At 41.4% G+C, this 20,279-nt stretch overlaps 1 protein-coding gene across 4 annotated transcripts in view; it reads left to right on the plus strand.

Moving 5' to 3' along the window:
* The window catches only part of LOC125742377 (trinucleotide repeat-containing gene 18 protein-like), a 61,394-nt gene that overhangs the window by 23,961 nt on the left and 17,154 nt on the right, over nt 1-20,279 (plus strand). For 3 of the 4 annotated variants that reach the window (XM_049014313.1, XM_049014316.1, XM_049014314.1), the window contains 15 exons: nt 2,345-2,473; nt 3,382-5,190; nt 6,787-6,889; nt 8,699-8,904; nt 9,666-9,809; nt 9,895-10,085; nt 11,899-12,274; nt 12,529-13,464; nt 13,978-14,129; nt 14,666-14,802; nt 15,393-15,521; nt 15,605-15,779; nt 16,207-16,381; nt 16,931-17,182; nt 19,868-20,107. In XM_049014313.1, coding sequence (XP_048870270.1) covers nt 2,345-2,473; nt 3,382-5,190; nt 6,787-6,889; nt 8,699-8,904; nt 9,666-9,809; nt 9,895-10,085; nt 11,899-12,274; nt 12,529-13,464; nt 13,978-14,129; nt 14,666-14,802; nt 15,393-15,521; nt 15,605-15,779; nt 16,207-16,381; nt 16,931-17,182; nt 19,868-20,107 — 5,154 coding nt within the window. The remainder of the gene's footprint in view (nt 1-2,344; nt 2,474-3,381; nt 5,191-6,786; nt 6,890-8,698; nt 8,905-9,665; nt 9,810-9,894; nt 10,086-11,898; nt 12,275-12,528; nt 13,465-13,977; nt 14,130-14,665; nt 14,803-15,392; nt 15,522-15,604; nt 15,780-16,206; nt 16,382-16,930; nt 17,183-19,867; nt 20,108-20,279) is intronic. The other variant, XM_049014315.1, reaches the window with a different exon arrangement.

The raw sequence follows: 20,279 nt of genomic DNA on the forward strand, positions 1-20,279 counted from the left end.
AAGCTGCCCCCATAAGTCTAGAATGGAGAGAGGAACTTCATGTAGATTCATGGCCACCTACTACTATGTGCAGTGAAACGGGCACGTACACAGACCCCGAACAGAATTCTCCTTCTTCAGGAAGTCATGTTACAGCAGCGTCTTGGAAACAGTTAAAAGTCCTCTTTTCCAGTGTTCTCTTAACCACGGAAGACTACAGAAAGGCCTTTGATTCACCTGAAAGTTGATGGTAGGCTGATATGGAGTGGCTATTCCAAAGAGGTCAGGTTTAGTTCCCCTGTGATCACTGGGTTTCATTCTTGGGTGTTACTCCAAGTCCTATTCTCAGAAATGTCATTCAGGGTATTGTGCCCTGGCTACAGATGGCATTTGGCATTCATTTTTAAACCAGGGACTTTCAGTATGTGATTGTGTTGTCAGATTACACATTTTGCTGTGAATATTGAGGTGTAATTAATTCTTTATAAAATTTTATTTTCCACATGTTCCCGTCTTTTTAAAAACACAAATGAGTGCCAAAAGATTCCCACAAAACGTGAAGTAGACCAGCGAAAAGAATCCATTCCTCATTTAGAGTGGCTAACCTTTTGTAATGTCACAGTAAAATGGCTCTGTCTTTCCCCCTTTGGAATTTGTTTACGATTCAACTATGTTCAGCTCTTTTAAAAAGTACAAAGTGTGGAAAGGTCGCATGTATCAGGTGACCTCATGGCAGCATTTCCTGGACAAAGAGCTCATTAACTGGCCACAGAATGTTCTCATGCTGTATTCCTAATCCTGTTTTGGCTCCGCATCACTCCAGACATTTTGTAGTTGTGGATAAATGGCAACCGTACAGAAATGCGCACTGACAACAAAGACGACTGCAGTTTATGGTTGTGCTTGTTATGTTTTCACAAGTATAGCTGGTGTAAATGGAAATTGTATGGCTAGTTATAGTACCAAGGCAAACCAACCCCTGCCTTTAATTTTTTGATTATTTTTTCAGCTTTACAGGCTTCAGTGAATGTGGTAAACTCTCTAAATATGCAACTGACTGTGATACCAGCAAATAGAGCTTTCGTTTGTGTAATAGCTGGGGTAGGGATAGTAGAATGGTAGTAATGTAATATTTTGGCTGTGTTCACTGAATGTTTATTGTATCCAAGCATCTCTATCAGGGCTATCTTTGTGCTGCGAATGTTATTGTGTATTTGGAGCAGAAGATTTATACTTTGCCCTTGAAGATACTGTAGCTGCTAAAAAGTCTGTGCTAAAGTGTCAGGCTATCAGCTAAACAAAACATCTATAAATCGTAGGAAGCTCACCCCTTTCTCTGGTTTGTGTGTGTGTATGTATATATATATATATATATGTGTGTGTGTGTTTCTTTTTTTGTTTTGTTTTGTTTTTCTTTCTTTTGCTCTTGGAGGGAAGTACCTATACTAAATTTTAGTGACATTAATTTAAATTGCTTGACCTGCTGCCCTCCCAGGACCTTGTCACTATTCAGTATATCAACATTTAAAACATTTGGGTAGGTGATGTGATTTGTACTGGGCGGTAATATAACAGAGGGGTTTTTGTCAGTGGTCCTTATTGTATTCAGATTAGGTTAGTGTTTTAAATGATGTGCAGAAAGGGTGTGTGTGTGTGTGTGTGTGTGTGTGTGTGTGTGTGTGTGCATGCACTTTTAATTTTGTAGCTCTCTTCAGTAAGTTTTCTGGTTTTCTGTAATAAGACAACAAACAAATCATTTAAATGTAAGTGAGATTACTAAGTACTTGCAGTTTTTTTTCTCCCTGAACCGATTATAAGACGTATTAGACTTTATTTGCATTTGGTGGTTATTGTAATCAGCCATAGAAAAATAACTACAAACGTGCTGGTCAAAGTTCCGCATGAAGACAATTTTAAGAAAATACCGCTGTTTGCTGAAAACAGAAGGTTTTTGAGTAACTTTCTCCTAATCGCTCTCTTGCTTAACACAACAATCTTATAGCTATACTATTCATACTACTATACCTAGCCATTATGAAATATTTTCCATTTTCAATGGATTGTGGAATTTGCTGGGTTAAGCTAAAGTACGTATGACACCAGGTCTTAGATCACTGCAGGGAAATATAGACTTGATGTCCATCTGCTGACCCTAAGACCAGGACTGTGGATGGGTCAGTGAGGGCATATTAAAGTCAATCCCTTATGCTAATATATTTTTATTAGCTATTTATCAAAGCCCTTTACATTCTTTCCTTGTCATACAGGTTTACGCATAATCCACGTCTGTGTCATGTGGTTGATTGTGCAGGTGGACGGTTTATTCGTCTGTACTGTCGACCTAATGAGTGTTTTGCACTTCCAGGGTTTGCACATTTGCCGAACAGTTTGTACCCCAGCACCTACATTCCACTGAGACATATCAATCACACGGCTGGCAGCAGCTCCCTTCTTGCCCATTTGAGCCAGAACACCCCCTTTGACTCCCAGAAAGGTAAGTGTCCCTCGTCTTCTTGTATTTCTAACGTATACCATTCCTGCCGTAGTCACCGGGAAATCAGATGCTGGTTCAAGACGGAGCCAGTGTGTAGGATAAATTGCAGAATCACAACCAAGATCTTTTTCAGTAGGTTCAGCAGGAGCGATTGTCATACATCCAAGAAGTTACGCAACATTAAGTTCCCCGGCTGTCTTGGTTTCCACCCCCCTCTCTCCCCCCCCCCCCCCCCCAAAATTAGCTACTAGCCTTTAATTACAACTGAGGTGAAACTGAAGGCAGATGGTAGTCATTTAAGAAGAAGAGTAATTGATCTTCCCTCCTTCAGAACAAATACTATGCTGATGCCTATGCATTGTGGTTCACTGTAATTCCTACTGTGCCTCTATTAGCCAGGCAGAAGAGCAAAGGAAAGGTACACTCTCATTGAAAACAACTGGGGCATATGATGTAGCTCAAACATGCTTGTTGTTCATTGTAAAGCGACATTGTACCACTGTCTTGTATAATAATTATGTACCCATTATCATTCTTGGCCTCTTGACATGTTGTTTAATATCTCCCTGGGCCTAAAACCAGCTGAGCACTGATAACCTGCAGTGTTTACACATTAGGTTTTGCTGATGTTGTGGTTATTCCTATTTGTATTTGGAGTCATGCAAGTTTTAGCTTGTAGGGAATTTTCCCCCAATGACATCATATTTATGACCCAAACGAAAGCTGTTGTTCTCTGCAAAACTGCAATAGTTCATGAATAGTAATACCCTACAGAATAGCAAGATAAAACTACTCCTGAATAGCAGCTTGCATGTAACAAACTGGTTTAAAATATGTAAAATGTATGAAGGAATGCATTGCTATAGGGTTTATGGTCACTGTGCTTATTACTATCATTTGCCTTGTAGATAGTTTTTACCTGCCAAGCCATACCAGACAGCCAGCTCTGCACTCCCAGTCTGTCATCTCCAGGACACCAACTACCCCTGCGTCCAGCTTGTTTTCTAAGGAGAAGGAGACCCCAGCACATCTCAAGGGAGAAAAAGATTCAGGCAGGGAAGAGGGGAAGGACAAACATTTAAAAAGTGACCTGAGCCAATCTCATTCTCGCAAGGAGAGGGATAGGGTCAAGGAAGTGTCCCGATCACATAAGGTCATGGACCTAACCCAACATGTGAAGGTGGAAGGGGAGAGGGAGAGGAAACTGAGTGCTGTTGACCATCCATTTAGGAGTGGAGAGCAAACCTTGTCTGTCTTTCATGAGCAATCACCTGGGCATAAGACCCTACAGACAAAGTCAAAGAACCCCTTGAAAACCTCCTCGCTCAGCAATTGTATTAGTGGCTATGATAAAACCTCCCTGAGATACAAGGAAGCGGAACAGGACAGGGGCCCCAAGGACTTGGCTCCTCATGATGAAAACATGCGGCCAGGGGCCCATATCTTCCTAGATCAGCCGAAAAAATGTGACTCAGTTGTTGCGTCTGTTGGCACTTTACAGGTACCTCACAGTGGTCCTTCCCTTCATGATAGCTCTTCTCAACTGCCTCCACGACCGGTCCCTTTTGGGATGTACGTTCCTCCTCACCATATCCCATCCAGCCTTTATTCCGGCATGTATTCCACGGTGATGGAACCTGCACGAGAACACAGTGTGTCTGTGCCCACGTTTGTGCCTTCTGTTGAGGTGTACAATGAGCGAAATGGACCAACCCAAATGGCTTCAAAGACTCAGGACAGTAAGAATGACAAAAATATGGAGATCAATAAAGGTGATAAAAAGGGAAATCAGTTTGGCGGTTTGCAGTCCATCAGTGAGAGGAGTATTCTTGAGGGAGAGTCTCGGTTCCATGGGGATTTTAAAAGAACTAGAATGTTAAGGGAAGAAGGTTCTGTTATCAGGCCAAACTGTTTAAGTCTAAAAAGGCCGCAAACTGCAGAAACATACCGGAGCAAATCGGGACACAGCCCAGACTCATTAAAATCAGTCCTAAGCTGTGCCTCATCCAAAGAAATGATCAACGCGAGGTTGGATGCTGAAGCCTGCGGTAATGAGTGTAGAATAATCCAAAAGGAATGTGTTAAAGATCCTGGCAAAATTAACAATGGAACTGACTCTTGCAGGATCCACCAGGAACAGGAGTCAGCTAAAAGCTCAGTCTGCCCTGAGCCCAAATGGAAACCTTTTGAAATGGGAAATTATGCCACAAGCCACATAGCAGCACTTGTTACTCAACATGGAAATGGAGTGGAAGAGGAGGGTAAGAAAATGTACTCGGATCCCTTTTGCTTCCAAAGGCCTGAAGTGAGCAAGGACACCAGTTTTAGCTCTGAGGCTCGACCCTTGGGCACTCGGAGAGAACTGTCTGCTATGCAAAGCCTAATAAAATACAGTGGTGACTTTACCAAGGAGTACAATTCCAGACATGATTCTGACAGCAGGATTCCCTTTGGAGGTTTGGGAAACTTGAAGCTGGAAACGAACCATTTTGAAGAGCCTAAAATTCAGCAACCTTTGAAGCAGCAGAGGAGGGAGCCAGAGCAAAGTGAAATTGCCAAGTCTTTCACCCGCGAGGGTGTCACCTCCCAGGGGGACGTAGAGATCAGGCATCCACCAGTGGGGATTGCGGTGGCTGTGGCTCGACAAAGGCAATGCAGCAGAAAGCTGACCTCCGATGGGTCTGATCAGGACAGGCCCCTGTCTCTGTGTAGCAAAGGTAAGGGACTATAGCCTTCATGCCAGCCTATCAGCAAAGTTTTCTCAGTTGCAGCTAGATACTGTTATTTTAATTGATACATTGTTGTTTCTCTCGTTTTATCATTTTCTAAATTGGTTTCTGTTCAGCATGCTGGTTTAGCTAGGTCCGCTTCTATAAATCTGCTGTTCCTCTCTTGGATCATGCTGCTCGAGTCATGGGACTGCTCTTTTTTCCATTAAACATGCCTTCACTGTTTGCAGTAAAAAGCTTGATTGGCAACACCATGGGAGTGGAGAAAGGCTAACACAGGTTTTTCTTTAGTCCGAGCAGCTGTGTAGCCATCCATCAGGGCAGAGCTCATTCGGGATGCACTGTTTGAAACCTTTGTCTGTGATGCCAGTTTCAGCAATGGTACCCCTCATTCATAGTGCTGATGCTAAGTCTAGGGAAATGGTTTGCCTTCATTTGTATACAGCTCAGCCATATTGCTTTCGACATAATTAATTGAGCTAAGCTAAAAGCTGCAAATAGCATCTAAGGTACAGTAGACTAATTTTTGTTCCTAGCCAACACAGAACCAGAGAGCAAAATGTCAGTGCCAGGAGGCCTGTACTGATGGCATAGCTTTCCATGACCTACGGCGTTGGCGTTTATGAAGGAATGTTTGTATTTAGAGCTCAGTTTTTGCAGCAGGGGAGACATCCTTCAGGGGTGTTGTGAGTGAGATCTGTATGGTTTCTCTAGTTGGAAGCACCTGGTTTTCCTAGAAGCACATTTTTGTAAAATGTCTTTCTCTTCAACTGGTTATTCTTTTAATAAATAGCAATGTTTTCTTGGGATTTATGTTATATTCTTTTCACATTTATAAGAAATCATGTAATAGGTCTAACATTTTTTTCCTTTCCTTTCTCTTTGGTTTGTTTTCAGATAGCCATAAGTGTCAATTTTTCGAAGAATATGCCTTCTGTTGTCTTGAGTCTGTTGGGTTAGGGTTGCCATTGTATTCTGATAACACAGGTTTGCTTGTAAGTCACATACAACAGTTCAGTGTAGAGATATGTCCCCCCTTCTCATTTGTGGCCTTTGCTTGTCACTGAGTGCAGTTGCAGCAGAGTGTGATCATTGGATGAGAACCTAGATTTACAGTCACAATAGCTGCATCACTGACCAGCACACAGACCTGCACACTTTATGGCTTTTAGACATTCATGAACATCCAAATGAATGATGAGCTCAATCAATTATTAAACAATGGTTTTTATATAAATTATGAAAAGGAGCGATATGAAGAATTACTTGTTACTTCAGATCCAAGATAATATGAATCTAACTTGAAATTTTGAATATTCAAACCTGTACAGAATCCAAGAGACTGCTATACCAATAGTGGGTGATATTTTTGTATATTGGGCCAGTGTGTGGCTCAGTGGGTTAGGATAATATGTGATCAGAAGGTCGCCAGTTCAAATCCCAGGTAAGGCAGAACGATTTCCCCATTGGCCCCCTGAGCAAGACCCTTAACCCTGATTGCTTCTGGGACTGGTTAACCCTGCTCTGTTAGGTGAAAGAAAACATTAGTGTCACAAATGAGTAATGCCATCATATTGTGTGTAGCAGCAGACCATGCAGAGGATGATCACAGGAATGAACGAGTCCACCGCCGTGAGGAGTGTGTCCAAGCACGTCATCGGGGACACGACCAGGAGAAGCTACTGAGGTAAGAAGAGGCTGGAAGTCCTCTATATGCCATTGATTTATATCACTTCATTGATGATGGAGCAAAACTCTGTTCCGTACTTACAGTACTGCACTTGTACCAAACATTATTCTGCTTTAATATGAAAATAATTTCACTTATTTGTGCACCAGAAAGCAACATGAAAGCTTGTGCTGTACAGTATTTGGGGTAAATTTAATCTTTTTTCAAAATACACCTTTTTATTTATTCAGTAACCTGACATCGGGGTGCAGTCCCATGATATTGTTACTGAGAATGAAAAACTTTTTTTAACTCAAGAAGAAATGAAAAGATCAAAAACTTGGTATAAATATCCCATTGAATTATTCTTGCTTTGTTTCCTCCTCTTTAAATCTCGAGTGGCTTCATTTTATAAGATTTGTTGCTCTTGTGCTTCTGATGTTTTTAAATTATGGAAACAAAAGGACGGCATTTGAAACGTTCTCAGAATTACCTTCATACACTGTAATCGTGTCCCTGATGTCTATCTTTGGACATGTATATGGAAGAACGATGAACCGAATATAAAGGTCCGGTTTTCCCAGTTTTAACTAAAAGGTGTGGGATCAGGACGGTGATTTCTTTCCCCTTCTTGTCTTGTGGAGATAAGGGCGGGTAAAAGGGCGAGGATGTTTGTCCTTGGAAGGTTATTTGTTAGAAGAGCATTTCCTATGAGTAACACAGGTTTAGATTAGCAAAGGCAGGTCTTGGCAGCACAAACAATGCTTGGATTTTTGTGGCGAGGCTCAATAATGACTGACTATTCTGTGAAGTCAAAAAGGAACGTCAAGGCTGGTGAAAAACTAAACTGGCTTATCTCAAGCAAGAAGAACAAGATGATTAAAAAAACTGATCATTAAAATGAAGAATGTGGTAATGAATTGTATAGCTTTCTGAACAAGTAAATTGTCTCAAATACTTTTTTTTTATTCTAAAATGAGCTACATTTCTCAAGTTCAGGCAGGAGCTTTTTTCAGCCCTCATAGCACATATTTATCTAAAGGGAAGATGGATTTTTAAGTACTTTCTCAGCTCGTATAAACTTTTCAAAGTGTTGAAGACGTACCAGAAGCCTTGTGGAAATTGGGAATAATGAAAGTCTGGATCCTTCTCAGCATGTCTGCTTTTAACATGCAGCATACTGAAGTAGAGAGATTCAAAGTGAGGCAGGCTGGTGTTGTGTACTGTGTGTCGCGTTTAATGAGCTTTTTGTGCAAATGAATAAACATGCTGTGTGACTACTGTGTTGAATAAACTATGAATAGCAAGATTATTTTGTGTACTAGTCTGTTTTCATGTCACGACTGCTCTGAAACTTAAAGGTAATGGTATACATACAGTATATAAAGCTGACTGTCTCTCAGATGTGGTCCCGAAATTACATTGTATTTTGTAGTTAAGTTTGTCTTTAAATTTATAACTAGATGTTTCACCTCAGTTACTTTTACTAATGAGTTACGGTTATTTTCTACTTTAAATCAATTTCCATCAACATGTTGAGTGTAAGTTTGTTGTTCTACAGAATCATTTTTAACATCATTATTACTAATGTGTAATTTATGAAGCTGATGTTTATTAGAACATTAACTTCCCGTCTGTTTCAAGCTGTTATGTGTGTTCTTTTGGTTAATTATACATTTAAAGTGAGTTGTACATTTGAAATAAGGTTTAGCCAATCTTTTTGGTCTTTGCAGTTCTCTCTCTTTCTAAAATGTGCTAGCTATAATTCAGCCTTTCTTTGTTTACGTTTCCTGATACCCCCCCCGCATTTTTTGTTTTTGCTCACAGAGAGAATAAGGAACTGGCAGAGTACACGCATATTCACCCACCCCCGGGGGCTTCTGCTGGCTTATATGCCAATTTGATGCTGACCGGGGGCCCAGTCGTGGCGGGATCTGGGCGATGGCCTGTTGAGGCTGGTGTCCAACTTGCCACTTATTCCTGGATGCCCCGTGCCAACACCCCTGCAATGTGGCTTCCCAGATCCCCCTACGGTAGGCTGCTGAAATCCTGCCTCACTGCTCTCATTCTCATGCTGGACAACGCCCAAGTGTAATAAACAGTGCTTCCATACTGGTTTCCCACTTTTTTTTCCCCAGCATTTTTATGGCTATTTACGAAGGGGAACTTGCTTCTAAGAGACAGTAGTTATATGTTCTGTCAAAAAGCATAATGTCTGTGTCAAGTAAACATGACTCACAAGTGACTGGAATTGTGTCACAGGGATAATAGTACTTATTTCATTAAGATAATTAAAGTACATTATGTACATAACATTTATAACATTTAAGTACTATGTGTGACGTATTTTGGAATGTGAATTATTTGGTACACGGCTGTATTATTAGGTCTTAAGTCTTATTAGGCTACATCAGTCGACTTTTTCAAGACCTGCCAATCTGTTAGTTGTTTGTGTGACCATGTTGAAGAGACTTATAAGGAAATAGCTGGCATTTGAACTCTATCTAAATCGGTGCTGACATACCTCCTCAACCAGAAATAACTGCAAACAAAACAATAGCATAAAAATTCCTTCATGTACAAACTTCAGTCTAGACAGAAAGTTAAACAAAAAACAATTCACAGCAGTGTTTTGAGACCTGCCATACTGACAGATTGATCTGAACCTTCTCAAGCTTGGTCCTTTGCATGGCAGACAGTACAACCTGAAGATGAACAACAAATCATGAAGGTGGAAATCCAGTATTCCTGATGGCTTTATGAACATTGTTTCCTGACCTTTCCATCTGGACAGGCTTGGATCACTCTCTCCATCAAGGCTTGCCTTCAGGGTATTCCACCACTCTTCCTGGGTCCATCAGTTCCCCATACCACATTGCACGAGATCCACAGTCAGGACAACTGTTGGTAGTTCCTACAGAGCACCTTGCTCACTTTGGTACGTGTACCATCTCCCATCCCTTGCAGACCTGTTGATGCCAAGCCTCATTCGCGTTTTTAATCAAGCTCACCTCCGCCCCCAGCTGCAGCAGCCAACCTGATGGAGCGAGGTCCCCCCGTGTGGCCATACATGTACCCCCTGACAGACAGCTCTCTCCAGCATGCCCACCAGCTGCAGCTCCTCTCCCACCAGCAGCTGATACAGCAGCATGAGCTCTCCATGATGCAGCAAGCCTCGCAGGCCATGGAGCTTCAGAGGAGCTCCCAGCTGATGGTGAGCTTTTTTCGCCCTTTCATTCTAGAAGGTTTAAAAGACTTAGCAATAAACAGTATATTGTCGAACTACACTTGATTGATCCACCAATGCTGGCCATATTGTTCCTGGCCTTTTAGCCAGAAGTACATTTTCATGCATGAGTACAAACATTTATGTGTATGAACAATGGTCATGTAAAGACAAGAAGTTAATTCAAAAAAAGACAAAGAAATCTGTTGTAACATGATGCTTAGCTATTGGAATAGCTATTGATGTGTGATACCATCCATCCATACATGGTTATTATACCCATAAATTATTTAATATTGCTGTAACCATTGTAGGAAAGGTTACTTTTAAAATATAACAGAGTACAGATTACTACACTGCCTGGCCAAAAAAAGTCACCATTTGATTTTAAATTAGCAAGTACTTAAGAACTAACGAATGGATCATTATTACAGCTCAGCAACGTTATGCAGCATTAAAGTGAAATCAGCTGAGTACCTGAATCTACTGAATGGCCAGGTTATCCCATCGATAGATTTTTTTCTTTCTGAATGGTATGGGCATATTCCAGGATGATAATGCCAAGATTCATCTGGCTTCAATTGTCATAGAGTGGTTCAGGGAACAAAAGGAATCATTTTAACACATGAATTGGCCACTATAGAGTCTTGACCTTAACCCCATTGAAAGTCTTTGAGATGTGCTGAAGAAGTCTTATTGCTCTAACCAATACCAACTCATCTATCATCAATACATGATCGCAACAAGAAATGAATGCAAATCTGGATGAAAAAAATGTTGAGATGTTGCATACTGTAAGTACGTGGAAACAATGCACCATAATCAAGCTAAAGGCAGCCTAACAAAATATTAAGTGTGCAGTAGTTGCCCTATTAAATATGTAATAAGTATAACTATTTCTATAACTTCATCAGTGTAACGTAACATTACTTTTTGATTACTTTTCTAACAAGTGCTTAAAAAAAGGGGCAATAAAGCTGAAAAGTCCCAGTGATTTTGCTGACCTACATGGTCTGGAAATATGCCAAAAGAAGCATTTCTGAACAGCATGAAGATGCAGAGCTTTTAATAATGGGAATGTAATGTATTACATTCTACATATAAGCCATTTACCAAAAAGGATATATTCAGATGTAACTCCTTTGTAATCACCTTTTGATTAGTAACTGTAATTTCATTCAATATTTTGCCCTTAGAAACTGTAACAATTACATTACAAAACAATTATATTTATTTTGTCATTTCATTATGTAATGCAGCTACATGTAACTAGTCACTCCCCAACACTGGCTGTAACTGCTCAACTAGTTTAAAGTCCATAATTTTCGTAGTAATATATTGATTGCACTGAATTTTCTTTTGCTATCAAATGATTGTGTTATTGAGGGACTAGTGTCACTTAGCGGAGTCGCTTTTTTTGTTGGAAATAATTCGTTTTTCAGAAACTCTGCATACTCCTCCCTGTCTCAGCTTGACATGGGCAATCATATATGTTGTGATAAAATGTTTATTAGTAGCTCCTCCTCGTGAAATTTTTACGTATCGATGTTCGCAAAATGTATTTCTGCAGTTGTTTCTGCTAATATTAAAATAATTTTACACAGTAGACATTTTTATAATTGTGTAATATGCGGGTGTGCAAAGCATTATGAGTCACTATTTTAAAGGGCATTATTGCCGGTAAATATCAGCTCATTTTTAACCGTCAGCCGATACCGATAGGTGGCCAGTGCATCTCTACGTGATATGTTTGGTGTTTATTGCTTAGTGGTTTTACCGAAGGTGTTTTTTCTTCCCACAGGATAGGCTAAAAGAAAATGGTCAGAGAGCTGAGCTAGATGACAACGCCACCAAAAGAACGAGTGATAATGTAAAGCAGGGTGTTCCAGGTGTCAACATGGCCTCTCAGAGACCCCGTGAACGCTCCATAACCCCCACATCTAGCCACAATAAAACTCTTGCCCCTATGCCCATTGTGATGGTACATTCCCCCACTGTTAGCCTTAAGTCTGAAACTGGACAGGAGGCAGAGGAGCGCAAACATCGGCAATCCTCCTACATCCACCTGTCCGCTAGAGCTCGTCCTTCACCGAGTCCTGCCTCTGACCCACCTATACTGCTTCCAACTGGAATCCCCAAAAAAGAGGCCATTCAGCCGTCAGAGGAGAAAGACTTTGGTTAGACACTATGTTTCTAAGAAATTATCGATTTCTTTTTGGTTTCGCGCGCTTGTATGTGAGTGTGTGTAGCGCAGCTTTGCTCTGAAGAGATCTGGTTCATGAAAGTTTCATGAAGCCCAGGTTCTCGAGTGTAAGGCTGTGATTAATCGTTTTGTCACTCTTGTCATGGGGAGCTATAGCTCACTAAGAACCTTTACTTAATGGATACAGTTTGTGAGCTTCTCAGACATCTCTCTCCTCTCTTTTGGCAGATGTTTCTCCTGGTTATCCATACCGATCGATGAATGCTCCGTTCGATAGCCCATATCCCTACCTCCAGCAGCCGGCCACTGACACAGACCGACAGACACCGGATGTGATGTTGACAGCTAAAAGTTTGGAACGTGAGGATTCTTCGGTTGAGGAAAAGCCCGTCGATTCCCCTGGTGTCGTGCAGCCTCTGCATTCACTCACAGCATACCACAATAAGCTCAAGGAGGAAAGCTTGCTGAGGAGAGGAGAGGAGGATGAGAATCAGGGGAGTCAAGGGCCACATCAATTAAGTAAGTCAGAAATGAGCAGCCAAGACCTTCAACTGAACCCTGAGCATAAGCACCATTCATCATTCATGGTCACCATGGATAAGGTGGTGAAGGAAGTGGAGGATTCTGAAGCAGTGAAACCCGAGGAGTCCTTAGTCCAAAGCTGTCGGATTTTATCCAAAGTTAATGACTCCAGCTCCAGGCTGGTATTGAAGGGAGTCCAGGATGGGTCAACCTGTCCAGCAGCCCACCAAGCTCTGGGTCCAGGAGAGACCACAGAGTCTGACCACTTCCCGCAGAGCAGCACAGTGCCCATCTGTCAGAGCCAGGGACCAGACAATGCATTTTTGCTGCCTGTGAAAGCAGATTTAAGGGCTGCTAAGAAAGACTCTGTCCTCCAGCTTTCTCAGTGTGAGAACCGGTTTTCGGGTGAGGATCCCCTTCCAAGATGCCCGCCCCCTGTTCCGCCTCAGGGCCCCGAGACAGGCATGATCGCACTGGCAGCTGCCAGTGTGGCGCCTCAGGCTTGTTCCTCACCATCGGTAACTGACACCCTTCATGCGGAGCTGCCAAACGTCTCAAACGTGGTGCCCCTGGAATCATCAGCCTTCGAGGGAATTGCTCTCCTGAGTGAAATTGCTGAGATGGAACTGGAGAAGCGCCGCTGTAAGATGCACTTTCATTAATTTGAGAATCCATTTCTGCTACTTTGTATCAGCCAATTCTTCCCATGTAGCAAATGGGAAATTATTCTTATTATGGACCTCCCAGGTCTTCATTTGTAAACTCTGAGGTGCTGGAGCTCATAAAGACCACGATGATGTCATACACACAAATCGGTCTTTAACTACAATAATTACTTACAGGTAACGATGCAGTATTTTCTACCACCACCTGCTAGCTACTTTTCATCTGATTTTATAAATAAAAATTTCTTTAGTTCATTTAAGGTTTATTTTGAATTAATTTTAAGTTTAATTATATTAAGGTTCTAGCAAACTCCAGCACAAAATAAGCCCTGGACCCACCTATGGAAATGATCAGTGGTATCTTTACCTATAGATTTACCAGTTTTATGACTGATAAAACGACCATATTTGGTAAGGAAGTAAGAGCAAGATCCTTTATTTTTGTTGGTTCCTTGTCGTGGTGGATAATACATTGTACTTTTGCATGCAGGTATGATACAGTACAGTTTGGAGAGTCTCCTACTGGCTGGTAGGCAAGTGTTGCTTGAAGGGCTGGAGTTTGATCCAGTCATCAACATTCGACTTCCCAGAGAGCTCAACCCAAACAGAAAGTATAGCTGGATGCAGAAGAAGGAGGACTCTGTAAGTGGATTGAGGATGTTCTGAATTAAGTTCTTCAAACCGGCTTGGTTATTGTTCATTCTGCAATAACAAGTTCACACTTTTAGCTGTTGAGTAACTGGACTTTATACTTTTGGCAAAGTGGCTGGTTTTCTACTGATACTTTGACCTTCTGAGTACACTCACAACCCCAGCTAAATAGTTTTTATACTTTTATGTATTTTAAAATCATGTCTTTCATTTTTCTGAAAAACTGTCAACATCTGGAAAAAATCTTGATACTTCATTATAATGCTGTCCAGGCTGTAGACCATAAAAGTTGAATATACATGTCTGTTTGTAGGAACTGACTTCCTGCACTTATCTGAATTCCAAAGTCAGTGAAGTAAAGTTTTTCCATGTTGAAATGTAGAGTTTGGGAAAAGTTTGAAAATCTCTCTATAGTTTTTCTTTAGACTTGAAGGTCAAGCCATCCTCTACCTCCAGCCTATTTTTCCCTTCTGGAAAACTCATTGGATGTCCTTCCTAAAATATTGCTTTTATATTTTGCCCTACAGCTGCTCTCCATGAAGTCAGGCGTAGAGGGTATGGGTGTCCTGGAGGTGGATTACCGCACAAAGCTAGTCGAGCTGCAGAGGCGCTACAAGGCCAAGCAGAGGGAGCTGCTCAAGTTACACAGACGACATGAATTTACGTCAGTTATATATTTCTGTATATACAGCACTGTGCAAAAGTTGTGTGTATATTTGCTCAGTACAAAAAAAAATACAATTTAGCTTATAGAACATGCAAATTAAGAGATACGATAAGAGTAGTAATAATTTCTTCTGTTATACTAGAAGCTACTGTTATCTTGATGGCTAGAAGAACACTGCTTCGCTTTCCAAACATCTCCCCAGGGGCACCACCAGCTCTTCCATGTATTTGTTACATTTCACGAGCAGCTCACTTAATCAGTTAATTAATTGAATTATTTTAAAATGTCATTGATTGGCCACGCAAGGTGGTGTAGTGGTTGAGTAAGAAATGCATGAGTGTATTGCTGCATATATTAGGGTGATTTTAGCAAGAGTTTTGAAACGGCTAAGCTAACACACTTTTACAGGCATAGTATCGTAGGTTTACAGCAACATGAAGACCATTTAAACATCAGTTCCTTTGACTGCTTAAGACGTTTGCCCAGTACTGTACATTTACTCATGTGTACGTTAGAATTTGTATTGTTTTCATTATTAGTAGTAGTAGCTATAGGTATTTATGATCTTACTATGTTTTATTTGACAGAGAGAAGCAGCAGGAGGACACAAACAGCCTCACAGTAAAAAGAGGTCCAGGGCGACCCAGGAAGAGGAAACACGGCATCACTTCTACACTCTCATCACCAGCAGACAAAGCAGAGGCCACGTGTGGACGGTAAGTGCCAGTGAAGACCCTCACCCTGAAGCACAAACCTGAAGCTGCCGGCAGACTCAGACTGGTGCATGGCCTTCCCTCAGCTTCAGCCAGAGCTTGCTCCTGTCTGAAGACTCTGAAGCTGGAGAAGCAGATAGGAAGCGATTACGGGGCCCCAGCCTTGACGACGAAGAGGAGACAGACAGTGGGGTCGTCTGCCTCAATAGAAGAAATCGGGACTGGAACAGCAGGGAAACTACAGTGAGATATTTTCAACAGGTGAGATCTTCACTTGCTATATTTGCCCACAGCTACAGTCATCAAACCTGAATAATATTAGCTAAATTTTTCAGGCATTACACAGGCAGTCGCCAGGTTAAGAACGTCTGACTTACAGACAACTCGTACGTATGAACGGGCTGCCATAAAGTCTGTTATACTCAAAATTCGGGTTAACAACAGTGGTTCATAATAAGGAACTCACACACTACTTTTGACTCATGAAGAAAGTGCGATTTCAGTGGTTCATCGGCTTGAAATACAGTACAGTACTATATGTCGTCATTATTATTCTACATTAATTAAGACACACTCATTATTTTTCTGACTTAACTACAAATTCGACTTAGACAGGGAATGGATCTCCTTCGTGACCTGGCTACTGCCTGTAAGATTGTCAGACTGTTGAAATGTACCCACGTTATAGATGCCATCGAAGAGGAAGTGGCAGAAGGTAGCCACGCATGAACAGTTGGCCACAAAGCTTGACAAGGCCCTTTCCCTGAACGAACTGAACAAGCACGCAGAAGCCTCACTGGATCGTTACAAAACTAAGTCTGGAAGTTGCAGTGCACTGTTTATGCACTGTTTTGAGATGAAAGGTGAGTAATGAAATGAGACCCTTATCGCCCTCCCCCACAAGACAAGGAGAAGTTGAAAGTGAAAGGTCAGCTGGGCGCTACAAAAGGAGCAGCCACTCATACAACAGGAGCTGTGGAGGGCTGCCAGACTTTTATGGGGTTTCACTTACAGTACTTTCATTAAATAACAGTTAAATATCAAATGTTTTTTTTGTGTTAACAGATGACCACAGGGGATTTTAACCATCTACTCATTTTCCATACCTGCTTGTCATATGCAGCACATTTAACATGAGCTTTTTAATATAAATTTAAATAGTACATTAATATAAAGTTATAGGTTGCACTTAATTTGAAAGAGGCTAGTGGTAAGATTTGTGATTTATTAAATAACTTTTGTTTTTAATGTTAAGCCGCTCTGTACCTAGCTTGGGGTTTTTGTTTAGCACTCTGTACACTGGGTAATTTGAATTTTGGTATCTATTTGTAATACGTCACTGTAAGTCGAACAGCCATGTGGGAGCCCAGTTATTAGGCTTTAAAGGACACTTGCCTCCTGATTTGCTGCAGACACCGATTCTGAAGAGGATGGCGATTCTGTAAAAGATGGCTGGCCGCCACATACAATACTGGGCCGACCAGAACTACGCAGCCAGTGTTCCAGCCCACCAAGCTCCGGATCCAGGAGGGGCGAGTCGCTGTTAAAGAGGAACGCGGCTTCCGGATCCCTGAAATCTGCACAAGGCAACCAGACGAAACGCAGACGCTTTCCTCCTCTGCTGCAGTCCTTCAGCGAATCCTCAGAGGACTCGTTTGATCAAGGTTACCTGGCTAAGGCCTCGCTTTGTTCATAATAATATAAACATAGTAGTTACTCCTGTGTTGACAGGCCATCAGTGCTCCTACCATTGGCTACCATGCGCTAAAGAGCACTGGTGTGTGGTTTGTGTGATTGGGTGTAAAACACCTGGCTTTCTTTGAGCCTCTTTAAAATGCTGTTTACTGACACACTCTCGGCTTTATTTGTAACATCTGTATTGGAATTGCAATGCAAGTGTATTTGCTAAGTGTGTCGGTAGGTTTATTGCATTTCTGTGAAACATGCTGAATTTATTTTGACCTAACTGCTGCTGTTATTCTATTAATTCATTAGGCGGGCTCAATCTCCAGCTGTGATTAAAATACCTCTTCCAAATATACTCCAAATTTGCGTTGAATAGAGACGTGTTTGTGTGAATATGCAAACGTTCTTTAGAAACCAATATCCACGAATTTGGTTTAGAAATAATCAGACTTTTAACCAGAAGGCAAACTGAATGCTCAGGACAGCTAGTATAACAGGAAAATGTGTGAGCCCTTCTGCAGGTTTTGGCCAGTGTGGCTGGCTTTGTTCAAGTTGCGTAGCTTGTTGTTTCACTGACTGATGTCCTGTTCACTAATCATTAACCTGCTTTTTGATACTATTTAATTTTTCCTTGCAGCCACCTGACTGTTGCTCCTCTTCTGGCTATCCCCCCTTAAACAAAACCGTTCTTACTTGGCTGTTTTTATTACACATTTACTTTTCCTGTGTGAGGCAATATTTTTGCTATTAAACGCAGCAGTTTAAATTTAAATCATAGTACATACGGGTAAATTAGTAGCAGGAAGAGATGTAGTTATTTGTGTAAGCTGGTTTATGCATTAAACTAGACTAAGCACAGGTTTAACCTTTCCTCACCTTACCGTATTTAATGAAACGGTTTTGTTCATAAAGATGTTTATGTATTTTTCTATTTTGTGTGGGTGTGTGTGTGTGGGTATGTCTGGTGGATTAGGTTTATATTACATTGTGGGGACCAAATGTCCCTGTTTTTATGTTGTGGGGACCATTTTTCAGGTGCCTACAAAGATCTGTGAATGCAATCAAAAAAATGTCATATCTTGTTTGGTTACTTATGCTTAAGGTTAGGGCTGGATGGGTGTCGCACCTACTAAATTGAACTACAGTAATTTCATTTGAATATCTGATATGTAAAAAGTCAGTATTCCTGGTCAGTGACCTCACCATCCTCAGAGTGCACTTCATTTTGTAACAGTACAGTATGGAATTGAAGCTTGTGTGGGTCCTGAATTAAAACTGAACTATGCAATATTTCAGTGCAACACCTGGAACAAATGCAATTAGTCAGTCATTCTGTGGTAGCCATGCAGATTGCTTCATGATGGCTACATTTATATTAATATATATATTCATATATGTTAAAGAGTAACCCAGCCTTTGTAATATATCTTTGCTGCTTATTCATCTTGCTGTGTGGTATGTGATATGCAAGTTTGTCAGTATACCCATGCAGGCTGTTAAGGAATTTATATCCAGATTACATTTCTACTGAGTATTTTTTTTTGTATAAAAGGAGGAACATTTATTACTTTTATCCAAAAAAATATCTCAGATACTCTGTTACATTAGTATTCTACAGAATGTGCAATTGGTGGGGAATGTAAGACTCTCTGATAGCACGCAGCTTTAGATGAGGTTCAGCCTTGGCTGAAGAGTCCTGCCTGAGTTTTCTTTCATTGTTCATGTCAGCTTTTTTACACAGGGGACCCAAAACAGAAGCGATTGCATGTACTGTAAATAGTGCCGAGAGAAACGTGGCTAGCCTGTTTTTGTCAGTGTGACTTCGTTGTATTTTTTCATCTCTTCAAAATTACAAGGCGCTTCATTGAACTCCTACAGCAGCTGCACGTTAACACCCTTCTCTGGTCGTTTGGCGTAGTTGCATACATCGGCTAGGGTGGTTTCTCAGTTTCAAACATGATCTTGGGCCCCGGCAGCCGTCCTGTGTTAACATGTCCTTGTCTTTGATTAAGCAAACCCTCAAAGTTGTCACTTGTCCTCCCTAATTAGTTGTTGAGTGTGTTCTTTGACAGCCTGTATTATTTTATTTTTTTTGCCTCTAGACGAGAACCTCATAGAACGAAGAGTTAATAATTTATGTTTGTAGCAGCAAACCCGCTCCCGCTCGCCTACTCATTGTTGTGCTGAGCTGCATCAGCATGGGAACGCTGTCTCTCGTTAGGTCTGCCGCTATCTGTGGCTTTGCACACCCAGCCGTTCACCTTGAGCTGCCTGAATGGGAATCCAGCTTTAAATTGTTTCAATTTCGTTGTATTTATGAGCAGTGTACCGCCCTGCACTGCACCCACAGTTAATCATGCTTGTTTCTCATGCTTTAATCATTTTTATTAGTGAGCAGACCTATGAGCAAATTTAAAGGACATATCTATTATCTCCAATAAATTTAGCCCTTGCCACAGTACCGTGACAGATGACAATGATATTGAGCAACAGCATACCTGCACGTCTCGTATGAATTGTTGGTCTTGTTGATATATAACTTGTCCTAGAAGGGATATTTTGGACTCTGTTTAGGATAAGTATTAAATATTTTAAGCCTTATAGATTTAACGTTGGGTTTAAATGAGATCATTTCAGAATAGTGCTTTGTTTTCCCCTCACAGATTTCTCCAGGAAGAAAGGCAGTGACATGAAAGAAATGGAGGAGGAGGACGGCTATGGATTTGTGCTGGACGAAAGTGTTGGGCTGTGCTCCTCCTCTCTGGAGGAAAGTGGCCTGGGCCTCCTGGCCCTCTTTGCAGCGAGAGTCGTGCCAAGCCCAGTCACGTCCACCCCGGTCTCCACCGTCAAGCCGAAAGCAAAGCAGAAAGCCAGAAACAAAGAGGACAGACAAAGCCTTCCGGGTAATGGCCTTGGCACATGCCTCCTTCTGTGAGTCTCATAACCCTTTATCTGCAGACGTGGTAAACAGTGCACGTCCTTGTAACAATCAGTCATGAAAAAACGTCAGTCTGCTTCATCTGAAGTGAGCAGTTTCTGTCCTTTGCAAATGAAATGAAGCGGGACTTATAAACA

This window comes from Brienomyrus brachyistius, chromosome 5, assembly GCF_023856365.1.
Source record: "Brienomyrus brachyistius isolate T26 chromosome 5, BBRACH_0.4, whole genome shotgun sequence".
NCBI lineage: Eukaryota > Metazoa > Chordata > Actinopteri > Osteoglossiformes > Mormyridae > Brienomyrus > Brienomyrus brachyistius.